Source organism: Limulus polyphemus, unplaced genomic scaffold (genome assembly GCF_000517525.1).
Source record: "Limulus polyphemus unplaced genomic scaffold, Limulus_polyphemus-2.1.2 Scaffold2466, whole genome shotgun sequence".
Lineage (NCBI taxonomy): Eukaryota > Metazoa > Arthropoda > Merostomata > Xiphosura > Limulidae > Limulus > Limulus polyphemus.
In genome coordinates, this window is record NW_013668076.1 from 116,999 (window position 1) to 132,509 (window position 15,511).

The window sequence follows — 15,511 nt, forward strand, 5'->3', positions numbered from 1 at the left end:
ATATATATATATATATATATATATATATATATAAACCCTGCAAAACAAGTAACACTGTGTAAGAATATACAGGATCTTTGCAATTATTCTTACCTGCCCATTTTTAAAACACACAATCATATGATCATCAACCAGTGTATAGAACCATTACCACTTATTACACCACAACTTACAAACTTTGCTTACAAGCCTATTATTGTTTTATGTTCAAGTAGTAGTTTTTAAATATATTTCTCCTACTAAATTTTAAAAACGTCTTCATAATATGGAGTATAAGTCCACGACTTTTCTTCTTAAAACATAAGTTCATTGCTCGAGCTAAAACATTTGTATGGTAGGTTTAAAATTTTAAAATCCATCATAACAAATGACATTATGATGAGGAAAATAAGTGAACTGAACATACTTTCTTATAATTATTATTTTATCAGCATCAGGATACTGTACTTATAACCAGATTCATCTATTTAAAAAGATTTTACAGTTATAGAAAAAGTAACTTAACATGTGGTTAGGTTATGCAACGATACATTTTCCTTTACAATGTACAGAGTTTAAATTTAAAGAGAAAATGAAAATGATTTAGCACAAAATAACCAATCCAAAAGTGGACAAACAGTCCCTAACAATCTTAAACTGTAACAATAATTCAATCTTCAACTGTTCTTTCAACAAAGCATCTTCCTTAAATACTTTGAAAAATAGATGCCAGAAATAACTAATCCACTAACATGCTGGATGTATTTCAATACATTACACTGGCATAGAACCAAAGTCAAAAAAGTTTTGTAATGTAAATTTTATAAAATATTGTATTAACGTAAAAGACAAGCAGTCTGAAAATTTCCAGAGATAAACGTTGCAATTATGTGATTGCACATAAAATATTAACAATTGACAGTATCAATGTTTTTAAGACACAAGTATATGTTAGAAACATTACAAATGTGCATGTAGAGAAAGATTAACAATCACAATAAAAACCTTATACAACACAATGGTAATACATTAATATACAACTTTGCAAGCTAATGCTTTAACTTTGAAAGACAAAGATGAAAAGCTTTGAGCACTGTGTACAGGTAAGATATTCACTTTGTTTTAAAATGTGCCATGTACAACAACAGGTTATAAAAAGGAGCACACTGGTGATAAGATCTACACTGTACAAGAACACCAAATATGAAACTCCAGGCAAAACTGGATTAATTTAAACAGGTATTAATGTTATAGAGTATATGTGTCTGTAAATATATATATCATACATATCGTGGTACTAGAACAACTACTTCCCACACAGTTAACCTAATTTCATATCCTCAGTGTGGGTGGCAAAGAAAACTTCTATTGTCATCTCATCTAATCAAAGAGAAGATGCAATGTTGCTACGTTAACCTAAGGGTTAAGCAATAGAGGAATTATCCTACATTAAACATATTCAGATACTTTAAAACCTTCTTCATCATTATTAATAAAGTTTCCTTGCCTGGAAAACAAGAATGACAATAACTTGTGTATTATACTTTAAAAGCTTCAAGCCAATTTCTTTAGAAGTAAACAATGCAAGGTATGATTTCCTGTTTTAATTGGTAAAAACCGCAGAAGGACAGTGTATAAAAGTTAGTGCTAAGCTAATGTAGCCATCAGTCAGTCAACTATTGAGTCAAGTTAGTTAGTAAAGGAGTTAAGCTCAGAGACTTCAATATTTCCAGACAAGCACTAACTTTACACACAAATTGCCTGCTTTCATTTTTTTACTGTTATCATCCAAGCAATAGTACTGGTGTTTTGACAGTGTCAAGCAGCACCAGCCACGTAAGTGGATTCCTGCAATGACTTATCTATTCAAATAACTTTTCACAAATTACTGTAAACAACATGTAAAAACTACAAACAAATTTAAATCCTAAGTCAATAAAAACATGACTTTTAGATCACTCACACATTTTCTTATTTCTTCTTAAGTAGCAAATACCCACACATTGTCCTGCGAAATATAACTTTCTTTTTCTGAACCAGTTCACATGGTTCAATAACGTGTTTTGTGGTGAACGAGATAAGGGAAGGAAAAGTATGTTTCAATAATTTTTTTAAAATCTCATGAAAATGTTCAGCATAAACTACATTCCTGACAGATACTATAAAAAAGTAATTAATGTCAACTAATTAACTAATAATAACACAGTTCTACAACTGGAATTTTAATGACAGTGTGATGTTGTACTGCGTAGTGTTACAAACTACTATCTATCATAATGTAGGTCTACAGCTGGAATTTTAATGACAGTGTGATGTTGTACTGCGTAGTATTACAAACTACTACCTATCACATGTAGATCTACAGCTGGAATTTTAATGTCAGTGTGACGTTGTACTGCGTAGTGTTACAAACTACCTATCACATGTGAGTCTACAGCTGGAATTTTAATGTCAGTGTGACATTGTACTGCGTAGTATTACAAACTACTACCTATCACATGCAAGTCTACAGCTGGAATTTTAATGTCAGTGTGACGTTGTACTGCGTAGTGTTACAAACTACTACCTATCACATGTGAGTCTAAAGCTGGAATTTTAATGTTAGTGTGACATTGTACTGCATAGTGTTACAAACTACTATCTATCACATGATGTACATTGTAGCACTGTAAAGCTATGCATCTGAAGCAAGTAAGGTTATACTACCAACATCACCAAGAAACAAGGACCTGCACACTGCTGTTGACACCATCAACAGCAGGTTATACTACCAACATCATCTAGAAACAAGACCTGCACACTGCTGTTGACACCATCAACAGCAGGTTATACTACCAACATCATCTAGAAACAAGACCTGCACACTGCTGTTGACACCATCAACAGCAGGTCATACTACCAACATCATCTAGGAACAAGACCTGCACACTGCTGTTGACACCATCAACAGCAGGTCATACTACCAACATCACCTACAAACAAGACCTGCACACCACTGTTAATAACACCATCAACAGCAGGTCATACTATCAACACTACCTAGAGATAAGATCAGCACACTGCTGTTGACATCATTAACAGCAGGTCATACCAACATTTTAAAACCATCATTATTTAAGTGAGTAACTAGTGATTACATGCACTATAGGATTCACATTTTGTTTTATTTTATATAACTTGAGGTAGTGTTAACTTTTTTTTTGAAACATATAGAAAAGTACTAATGTTTCTGTGAAAAGCAAAAATATGCCCTACAAGTTTTATGTCCAGGCAAACAAAATTATTCTGGTGTTCCAAAAGTGCATATTTTACTTTTCCAACAGACTGTTTTTGTGTATATTTTAGCACAAAGCCACACAATAGACAATTTGTGCTTTGTCCCTCATAGGAAATTAAACCCTGAAACTTAGTATCTTAAGTCTGTAAACTTAAGACTGACCCACTGTGGGACTTTTTGGATAGAAGCATTGAAAAAAAAAAAAGAAAAAAAGAATGATGCACATAAATCCAAAAGAAAAATTTTCCAACCATCTTTATATTAAAAATTATGTAACTAATATAATGCCATTGCTAAATTTTTAACTTGTACTAAATCAAAAATGAACAAGTATAATTAAAAAGAGTTCAAATAATAAAAAACTGCCTTTTGATTTAAGTTTAATTGTCTTGATTAATTATATTTTTAACTTTAATTTAGTTATAGCTTTTATAATAATATTATATATTTACCCGATTAGCCTAGCAATTTTTCAGAAAGAACTTTGTTTCCAAGAAAGTACAAATGTAGAATTACTAACAGTATAATTTGTAGCCTCTGATACACTTTATTCTTTAAATTGGGTAAACAACAGAAAATATTTGCATATTAATTTTAAATATATAGCTGACACCTCAGAATAAATATACCACTGTAGTTACCTATATGAGCATTATACACATTATTAATATATTTTTCTAGGTGTGTCAACTACATTTCCAAATCTTTGTAATATGCAAATTAACAGAATATTTTGAAGAAAAAGCTGGTAAAATGTTTACGCACTACCCAAAACTTGTAAAAAGGGCAGTACTATCAAACTATTTCAGTTGTCTCTCTCACTTGTGCTCAATCTAAGTGTCAACAGAAAACCCCGAGTCAACTATAGTGGAAAGTGTAATATCTATGAAACTATACAATGTTAAATCAAGATTTTTCATATCTGCCAGAACTTTTCAGATTGTAAGATCATGACAAACCATATGATGTTAAATCAAAGTTTTTATCTCTACCACAGATCATGCAAGTTTGTTAGATCACGAACATTTGGAATCTAGTTTCTAAACTTAACATTATGTTTCTTAACACGAACGTTCAACTAGCACCAATTAATGTATCATCTGCTGTTACTGATGATAGTCCTAAGTGATCTGTATTTGTTAAAATGCTCAACTCAAGCAGTTGGGGAATAATTGTAAATAAATATGACATTAAAGAGGTTTATAAATTTTAGAACTTGTGTTGTTGGAAAGGCAGTAAAAAAATTATTCACTTAATCTAACCTGTTAATTGATAACATGTTAAAGGGCCCTGAAGGATGTATAAAAAATACTGTTCAGTTCATTTATGAGCAGGTCCATTAATCACAGAAAAGAAAAATTAAGGTACTTACTAAGAGAAGTGGTCTGATTCAACAGAGTATATGCAAAAGATGATGAAAGGCATGTTGGTGGTAATGTCCGTAAATTCCTGCAAGTCAATGATATAGCACACTTAATGTATTCACTGATGCTACTCTACTAGAAACATGGTAATGAAATTTGCTGCTTGTTTAAATATGCCTGTATGGCAACAAATGTACTTTCAACAGTGTGCTGAACTTCAAGACACACTCCAACCACCAGCTGTTGTTTTCATCAGACAGTTCAGTTTTGTTGAACACCTACAAGTCATTATGTACACACAAGGTCTTGCCTGATGGCTCTTTTGAATACACAGTATGTCCTTAGCAAAAAACTAGCTAACATGAAAGGATTTATTACCTCTTGTCAACAGCAAAAAAAAAGTATATGCTAAACAAAGGTGAAAGGGGCAGCAACTGTTTATTTCAGCATGACTTGTTAAAATTTGTAAGTACAAATATATACCGCTGTTAAGAAATGTATATACAACTGTTAAGAAATGTGTGGTGTATCAATATGTATCATTGTTAAAAACTGTATGTACAAATATATACCATTGTTAAGAACTTTGTGCATCACTATTAAGAAATGTGTGATGTATCAATAAGTCTCATTAAGAAGTGTGACAGATTACTCAAGACTATTATTGTTAAGAACGTTGGTGGAAATTTAGTGAAAAGTTCAACACTTAAGCTGTAAAAGTGATACAACAGATTCCTATCAATTAATTCTTCAGTGCAAAATCCAGGTTTTTACACTGGTCACTTGCTGTTTTTATGGTTAAACATAACAACAAACTGCATTAGGGAAATATTTATTGTCAACGAATAGTGATTGTGACAGAACTGAAAAAAGCTTGGAAGGCCGTATATATATATATATATATGAATTAATGATACAATATATGAAGGTATTTCTATGTCCTAAAATATTATGTCTGTTATATGTGAAATGTCCTTTAGTGTTATATATGAAATATTATTTAATGTATCAAAATCTTTAAACATAGAATTTTGGTGTTGCCATTAGCAGCAAAGTTACATAAGACTTAATACTAAAATGTACACTCATAAATGTTCTTTTAACTTCTTTGAATTGTACATGTTGTATACTGTATTTCTAAGTCTTTTTCAAAAGCACCATAACAATAATGTTACCATTAAGTAGAAATAACAAAACAAAAACAAAAAAATTTTAACCATGAGCTTCACTGATAACATGTGATGTGAAATCAAACTTATCCCTACATTCTTGCCCACACATGTTACATTTCCATGGGTTTGAACCTGAATGTAGACCTCTGTGGAGGAAATAAAGTGTCTGATCCAGAAATGTGATTTCACAATGGGGACATACCAATGTCTGGTCCTGTGATTTTTTGCTTCCTCTGTTTACGCTATCAGGGTCAGATTTGATGTGTGTGGTTGTTTCAGCTGTTCCATCAGTTGATGAAGACGTTGATGGAGCCCTATACTTGTCTTCTGGTGGTCGTGAAACACCACAAGCAGCCTGTCTGCGGTTAATAACATTAATATTTTGTTGATCTTTGCTTGAAGCAGGACAATTGTCAGTAGATGTGTTATCTTGAAGCATGCAACGTGGCCTCCTGGTGTATTTAACTTGTCGACAGATGTCCATTTTTTCAGTATTTACAGACTCTTCTGTAGCAGGTCCATTATCAGATGATTGGCAAGGCTGGTGTTTTCTAGCTGAAGCCCCTGATGTGTGTGGAATCTTTTGATGTTCAGTTGCAACTGCTTTTTGACGACCTTCTTTAACAGATGTTGAAGACTGTGATGATTGGTTGGGAATAGAATCATTCTCTTGCTTCTTCTCTTTAAAATCTCCAGATACACCAGAATCACAAGAAGTTTCTGATGTGTTGTCTATGTTTGATGACATTTCCTCATGAATCTGTACACAGCTTCTTTTCGCATTTGTAGAAACATCATCCATTTTGACATTAGTAACTAAAACACTTGTATCTCGTGGCTCTGTTTTAATCACAATCTTTTTCGAAGCTTCAGAAGTATCAGGGTTCTCACTGCTTGGGGAACGCTGAACACCCAAAAGTTTATCTACTTTGGAAAAACCACTAGAATGACGAAATGCTGTTCCTGTTGAAGAAACTCTCATAAGATCTGTTTGAAGTGTTGGTGTTGAATTACAAAAAGATCTTGCAGTAGATGCTGGAACAATTTTTTGTAAAAATGGACTTTTGAAGGATGGATTTGGACAGTCTATTCTGACCATATCTTTATCAATGTTATGTGTTCTGAGCAAGCAGGAAGGTTGGTAAGAAGCAACTGTTTTCTCTGGTGACTTCTTTTTGGTTAAATTAGAAGAGTGAAGAACATCATGTACAAAAAAAGTATCTGTGGTTATAGATGAAGTCATTGGAGATGTGGTGGAAGAACAAAGTTTGCTTGTAGAAGGAGAAATAGGTGCAACTACTAATGATGGTGGTTCACAAAACAGATGAGTTGAGAAAGATTTACTACCATCAACTAATTGATTTGAAGATGTAACTGGATGATGAAACATACCAGGAACTACTTTTTGAGAAACAGTGTTTAAGTCTATGTCTCTGACAACTGATGACTGAACTAAATCACCTCCTACAGAGGGTACAGAAGAGCCATCTAAAGTTTCTGAGTTAGACTTACCATGACGGGATGAGTAATGCACTTTGGCTCCTGCAACAGAAACAGATTCAAAACCACAAATTCTGCAAAGCTTATTCCCACTGTGCTCTAATGACAGATGCGCTTTCAACTGTGGTCGACTGTTAAAGCTTTTAATACAGAAAGGGCAACGGAAAGGTCTCTGCAATGAATGTTGTCGTACAATATGTTCCATCAGGTGATCTTTTCGAAAAAAACGTTTTGGGCATAAGCGACATTCAAAAGGTCTAACTCCAAAATGGCTCAATTTGTGTCTGCGCATGTTGGCAAACTGAGTGAATTTCATGTGACAGATATCACACTGGTAAGCTCGAGTATTTTTGGTATCATCATGATCCATTTCCTTTGAATAATGGCCGACTTGTCCAATGGAATCTTCTAACATGAAACTGTTTTTGCTGTCAAAGTGACTGTTATTAGTATTACTTTGAGAAGCTCTAATGTGTGACTGTTCATGGTCAAACATAACTGCTGACTTATTTAATTCTTGCAAGTCACTACTTTCTGGTTCATGAGATTTTTCAAAGTTACAGTTCCTGAAATCAGATATAAATCTTCCATGCTGCTTATGTACACTGTTTGACTTAGTACCAAACGTTTGGTTTTGATCTAAGAAGGTTTTGTCATTACAATCCTGTTCTAAAGGATATTTATTATCATGTAACCATGGCTGATATTCAAGATTGCTTGTTGTATCAACTTTAATAATTTTTTTCTTCATTTCAAACTCAGGATCTTCATTCTCTGCATAAATTGTGGTGGAACAACTATTACCATTTTTTCTCTTCTTTTGGTTTGACAAACTGAATGTTTGTGTCATCCCTAGAGAACCAGCACTTGATACTAAAGGTTCAGGATGTTCTACTGTACAAGATGGCCTAGAACAAATTCTACTTTCATCCAAAGAAACTGTGTCTGAAGAATGCTTGATTTTTAAAACTTCAGGATTAAGCTCCTCAGTCCTAAGTTCACTATTAGTTTTATTTATACTTCGAATACCATCATCATGCAATGACAAATCTTTTAAAAATTCATTTTGGAATCCAATTTCTTTAACATTTTTAACAATATTGTTATTCAATACTGATGGGTTGTGCAAGTGAATTCCTGGGTCCATATGATTTGAACCAATGAAGTTATGAAACTGGCCAAATACCAAGCTTTTATTTTTAGGAGTCTCAATGAAGAATGTTGGAGGCTTCAACCATGTCTGTTTTTCATCTGACGAGTTGACTCTTTGGTGGACCATGATTTTACTATTTAAATTTTCTTCAAAAGAAGAGCTTGTACAGACTGAGGGATGAAAGATTGGTACAAAAGAACAGCTCCTTTCTGAATTGTTTGATTTCTGACCCTTATTGGTTTGTTCAAATGAACAATCTAAAGGTGTACAATCCTCATCTTTCTTGTCGGAACTACATGCATCTTCAAGAGTGCTAGTTACATTTTGACCATTTTTATTAAGTTCATTCATAATATTTCCATCATCACTTGTAAAGTCTTTTTTTAGATACATCATGTTAGAACTATTTAAAGAAGTTCCTTCTTTACAAATTTCATCATCTTGTGTATTGGTTGATGGTACAGATTCAGTGCTTTCAGCACCAGAAGCAACTGGTGTTTCAAAATTTGGAGAACAAACAGGATTAAGTTCTCCTGGTGGATTTTCATCTGTCTCAGGCATTCCTGTAATAAAATACCATACCAAATTAATTTAAATTGTAATAAATATTGTACCTGAACAACAAAAAAAGGTAAAGTTTATGTTCATGCAAAAATTGAACTTAGAAGAAAACCAAACATGCAAAAATTTCAAAACTAGTTATGAAAGTATGTATTTTTTCAACAGGATTCAATAACTACTTAATGCTGTCCACTCCTGTTTGTTTTTTACACTTTTTAACAGCATTACTATGCTTAACATTCAAGTTTTAGAGAACAGAAAAACATTACAGTTCATCAATTGTAGTAACAAACTATTAAATTCCAAATCTAAAAATATCATTAAGAAATTGTAACATACATTAACTGTCTAATTCTCAATGAAGTACCTGGTAAAACAAAGAATGAGAACCTGTTTAAATGAATTAGTTTCTTATTGCTTTCAAGATATTTTTAACAACATTCAAAAATGGCAATTTCTATGTCACATACTTTTTTGTTAATAAAATAGGATTAATATTAAATTATTCTTAAAGGTAACACTCTCCTTCCTTGAAAATCTCTTTCAGATATATACTTACCTCTCCACAGAACATACCACTAATGCATTGCACTACTGCCAAGAAGATTTTGTGCATGTGTCAGGACTTTGAATGAAATGCCCACTCCTACAGTTAATAATGTGTACTGCACCTATCCATGATGCAATCAGCATCAAACTATAACCCTTCATTAACTGGAGGGTGACACATCCTCTATGTAAAGTAACACCCTTGAGCACTTTTTGTATACCATAAGCTCATTCTTGACAAGAAAGGATGGGGTTCTGTGGAGAGGTGATTATGTTGAGTTGGTACCACCTGTTCAAAGGCTCCTTTGTGTAGCACTTTTTATATACCATAAGCTCATTCTTGACAAGAAAGGATGGGATTCTGTGGAGAGGTGATTATGTTGAGTTGGTACCACCTGTTCAATGGCTCCTTTGTGTAGTAGGTCTCGAACAGACTCGGTAAGACGATTGGATGAGGTACAATCCCGATGAGAAGGAGATCCAGGAAGTACATAGAGGGGAAGTAAAATGGAAGGCAGAAACTCACAGACATAACCTGTAGAACCCATGTAACTGTCATGAATTGTAGTGAAAGAGATATAAACTAAACTCAGAGAAAGTTCTCATTACTAATGAACTAACCAAATGTAGAAAAATGTAAAGTCTACAAAGTAAATAAAAATAACAAACCTGCAAAGCTATGAAATTTGACATAAAACAGAAAACAATATGCAACACCCAAAGTACAAAACCACTAAAGGAACTTAGAAGATAAGGGACCCTTAAATATTGAACATTAAGTCCACCCAAAGAATCTATAAGACATAGGACACGAAAATTCAATTGACCCTGAAGAACATAAGAATAAAAAGGTATCCAGTTAACCATAACAAAGTTTAATCTAATCCCCAATCAGTAAAGAAAAAGGAACTTGCAAACAAAATAACATTAACTGTAAAAAGAAGTAAAAATGTAAATAAAAACAAAGGAATAATCAAACTCCAAACACAAGTTTAAACTAAATTAACCTAGATGGTAAAAGAAGTATAAAAATCTAACTTACCCAACACTGACCAGAGAAGACATGAATGACCTAAATCAGTGCAGAAATTAGGTCTATCCACACAAAATCACACAAAGTGACTGTACATGGGGAGTGAGAAATACACAGTGAAAAACTCACCACAGATCTCCTGGAAAAAGAACAACACCTAACCCAGCAGATTACGTGGAGGCATGGTAACAGGTGGAAAGTGCCATAGAAAGACAGTAGTTCCACACAGCAGTTATATCCATCTTCACAAAAATCATGACGTGAAAGGAAAAATTGTCTGCCAAATGTAAGATACGAATTCCCCATGAACTAAAACCTGTGCTTCCCCAGCAGACATCATCAACCCTGAGACCTGGGAACTAGTATTCTACTTTTAGCTAGAATTTCAACATCTGCCATATTAAATATTGAATTCATTTACACAAAGTAGAATTTGGAAACAGAAACATTTCTAAAACAAACAAATAAAAACAATGGAAATCAAACACACAAATTCTATACACTAGAATGCCAATCGAGAAAATGAGGATTGTGCTGTAATGATAGAGGGAGTTATCTGCACTAATATAGATGGTTCAGTATGATTGGTGGAGAGTAGTCACATGATCAGCAAATGTTGCTGCAATGGTGCAAAAATGAAAGGATATAAAAGACTGGTGCACTGTTGAAAAATGTTAGCAATGCTTAGATGGCAAATCAAGGTTGAGATAGCTTTGGGTGAGAGGAGGTAGTACCGTTTCAGAAGAAGCAAATCCCAGAAACAAAGACAGCAAGTGAACTGGGCAATAACTGAAAAAGAAAATGGGGATCATGAAGAACACATTAATGTGATATTTCCCAGTAATACTGTTGGAAAAGTTATAAGAACCTCAGAAGGAAAGGGTAAAGAGGACAGCAAGCTAAGAATGTAAGAAAAGGATGAAGATGATCAGGTTGAGGGTTTTTAAAAAAAATCAAAGTAGACAAAGATGAAAAATCTCTAAGCTGGGAGAACACATTCAAGATGAATACGCACGACAAACCACATAGAAGGAGTATAAGTTAAAGGAAGACATGGCAACTAAAAGTTAAGAAAAAGAATCTACAATGATACAACAATCAGGCAAGGGAGGAAGAGGAGAAAAAAATCTCATGAGTTGAGATGTATGCAAAAAGATTGCCCTAAAACCAGCACAAAAAAACTGAAGTAAATGTATAATTGGTGTATACCTGAATTAAAAGAACAGTGAAGAACAAAGGCAGGTGTTACTTGATCCTTATCAAACATAAAACAACCAGAAGCAATGTCAGGTCACAGGAATAGCTGGTCAGAGACATTCAAAGACAAGGCAGGCCCAGCAGAAGTAACAAAATAAGGAAGCCATGAGTCCTGGATCCAAGATCAAGAATGCAGGATTAGAACCCACCATGTGATGCATATTGTCAGAGTAAATCCATTCACCATGTTGCCATTTAGAGAAAATATGACAAATCCTGTACAGGAATCTGGAACCCGGAGGTTTCAGGAACATGGATATAAGAAATCATATTCAACAAGATCCATGAAACTGAATTTATGGAAAGTGGTAATATTATTTAACTTTTTTCATAATTTATTTATCTTTTATTATCATACTATTTTTACTTAGTAAGTCTGGTATGTCTATAGTACTTAGGCCTTGATCATTTTCATATTGTCAAAACCCAAACACTGAGTTACTGACCATGGAGGATATTCTTGTCAAAGAAACCAAATCACAGGCTCTAGAACATATGTGCCAAAATCTTAATAATACAATTAAGAGAACAAAACAAATCAAAATAAAGTAAGAAAATAACATAATTCGTAACAGACAATGTAACTGAAACCAACTGTTTAAAATCTGTACATTAATTTTTAGAAATTGAGAAACAAAGATAAAAAAGATAATACTTTAAATGTTAACCAAAATGGTGAAAATAATGAGCACAAAAATTTCACAATTCTTAATGAAAAAACAACCCAACTAAACACTGCATAGCCATAGAAAATACTGAGCTTTAGGTATACACAGTGCTCAAAGTGAGTATAGCACATGGAAGATAAGGTACATTTTATATTTTTCAAAATATTACTGTTCAAGAATTCTACTCACCTCTCCACAGAACAGATAACTAATACTTCTTGCCACTGCTAAAATGTTTTTGCGTATGTGCCAAACCTGTGAACATAACTACCACCCCTACTGCACTTGTCTATGATGCAATCAGTATTAGACTGTATCCTTCCACCAGTAGAAGAGAGACATATACACCTCTTAAAACAATGATAATTTCTCTATTTAAACCACTATTTTTAAAATATTAAGTTTCAATGCCCATTCATTTTTTTACCAAATCCTAAAAGATAGTTACAATTGGAAAAACAACTCTATGCATTTCTTTGTGATGTAACAAGTTCTAGTAAACAAATATGAGCTTTTAAGAAATCACTATACACTCCAGATGTTCACATATGGCAACAGTTCCACATTTATATTCAAAATTTTAATAATTAGAATGATAAGTAAACATATTTTTTTTTATTTACAAGACTTCAAACTCCTTTTTTTAAACACACTTTTACATACAAAAATGTATACATTAAGCTATAACGACATAAAAAAATGCCACTACAATCAAGAACACTTGTGTCAGTTTCATGATACATACACACTCAAAATCAATGTGCTCTAGATAGAAGGTGAGTTAGCACTTTAATGTAACTGAAGATGCAAAGTTAAACTAAATGAAAGAAAGAATAATAAATGAGCAGAACACATATAAAATAATAAAATAAAAGTAGAATCTGTTATCTCACGTTTTTGACTGCCTTATATTTGCTTCTTACCCTCACTTTGCCCTAGAAATACAACCACACGTTCACTTAATAGAAAACAGTACAATTCAATCAATACTAATTAAATTTTATTGTCCAATTTTGTAAACAAAGAATATAGATACAGTATCAGCCCCCATGTATTGTTTGGCAGGAGCTGTTTACAGCCCTCGTGCATTTTTCAAACATGAGGGCTTAAATGAGTGTCCAATTTCCAAATTTCTAAACCTAATCTTTGTAGCTTTAATTTCTTTAAACACTTGTTCAACCATCTGATTCCGATGGTGCAATATCTGATGAAATTCATAAAATTTACCATTCTACAATCTATTTCTCAGAATCACATTGTTAAGAACATACATACATACATGATAATCTTTGATAGGTTGTTTAGGCAGAGTATTCATAATTAATCTAAGTTTCAAATGGACAACAACTGCCTGTTGTAGAAACCTACAAATGTAGAGGACAATGTTTCGAAAGTCTTCCATTTTGAACCGTTGTCCTTTACATTTGTAGGTTTCTACAACAGGCAGTTGCTATCCATTTGAAACTTAGATTCATACATACATGATATTTTGAATTAAACAAAACTAAGATATTTGAATAGCATTTTTGTTAAGAATCTTTCAAAGATTGTAACAGAAGAAACTGATTTATGACCAAAAACAAATTATTTTAAAATACATAATATTTTCATGATACACACATCATAACTGCACTATCACAATCTAATTGTTAGAAATTAGAATACAATTTACTTATACCAGAAAATTTACATAATCCTTATAAATTAATAACACTTAGAGGAATAATTTGCCTGTGTTCTGTGACTATGTTGTTGTAGTAATAACTACTATTACCATTACTGGTATTATAGTATTAGTATTTACAAGAACTAGTAGTAGTCAGTAGTACTAGCACTAACATCAGAATACTACAGTTATTTCTATTAACAAAGTTGTTTTTCCTTTTAAAAACAAATTATAGAACTTTTGAGTTAACAAAGAGAATTTTTCATACGGTGTTAGTAATATTTAATACAAAGTAACATATACATTGGCTCATAACTTGTAAGTTGTAACAGTTACGTTAGGCCTATAAACCACAAGGCTATAACACAATCCAGTTAGGCCTAATATGATGTGATGAAGAAAAAAAAAAAGGTAAAATTGTGAGTTGTCATTCATATCTAAGACGTTAATATTCGAATAATTCAATGGAAACATTCGTTTACCTGAGTAAGATAGTCCTGAAAACTTGGTTCTTATTTCTATAAGAAATCAGGACAATGTTAATAGAACGTTAGAGTATAAAATAGTTTACTAAGCCGTACGCCATTTTCATTTCTACCATTTTATAGTTATGGATAGCTAGTTTAGACGTCAGATATATTTGTTCTTTAAGTCTAACTGATTATATAAAAATTGTTAAATAACTATATTTTATAAACTTTAATACTAAATAACGCTGCTATCATTATCAAGTTATACTATAATCAAAATGAATTATCTTTATAAGTTCTCAACGCTTTAAAATTTATTAACTATTTACTTATCATTTATTCGTATCATAATGACAGATGCTCTAATACTGAGTAATAGTAATAACTCATCGACAATGAGCATAGTTCAATGAAAACATTAAAGAAGAACTTCTCAAGAATATTTCATTCGAATATTTATTAGTCATTTCAAACCATGTTTAAACATCGAATAAATTAGGTACACACATTGTAATGAACGCATTTATACAAAATATAATTTATAAAGTACCAAGGAATGTGATGCACTTTACATTTTCTGCGCCGTTTTATAAATTTATGTACTATGCTGTAGTTTTTATTTCAGACATGTAATCGAAATTAGATCTTATTATTTATTATATTATGAATACTTCAAAAAGTAGATTTGAAAAAATTTATATATATTATATTTTTTCTAAAGAGAAAAATAATGTTTAACTATTGTAGTGTGCAGAAATACTGGGTACTATTGTAACGTACTGTTACGTCTCTGTTCGTTTGTTAATTTCCAGTAAAAATTCTTCCCGAGGAACTTCAGCGATACAAGTCCTTTCTTAAATAA

The 15,511-nt window shown here is 32.4% G+C and overlaps 1 protein-coding gene across 1 annotated transcript; it reads right to left on the reverse strand.

Moving 5' to 3' along the window:
• Window positions 1-5,552: 5,552 nt before the first annotated feature.
• Window positions 5,553-14,743, reverse strand: LOC111087675 (protein hunchback-like). The gene is made up of 2 exons (XM_022395141.1): window positions 14,662-14,743; window positions 5,553-9,008 (listed from the first exon to the last, which is right to left on the reverse strand). The coding sequence occupies exon 2, from the start codon at window positions 9,004-9,006 to the stop codon at window positions 5,833-5,835; it is 3,174 nt and encodes a 1,057-aa protein (XP_022250849.1). The 5' UTR covers window positions 9,007-9,008; window positions 14,662-14,743; the 3' UTR covers window positions 5,553-5,832.
• Window positions 14,744-15,511: the final 768 nt, after the last annotated feature.

Bases quoted from the DNA above. Each gene is read 5' to 3' on its own strand.
- LOC111087675 (XM_022395141.1), bottom strand. From the start codon at position 9,006: ATGCCTGAGACAGATGAAAATCCACCAGGAGAACTTAATCCTGTTTGT.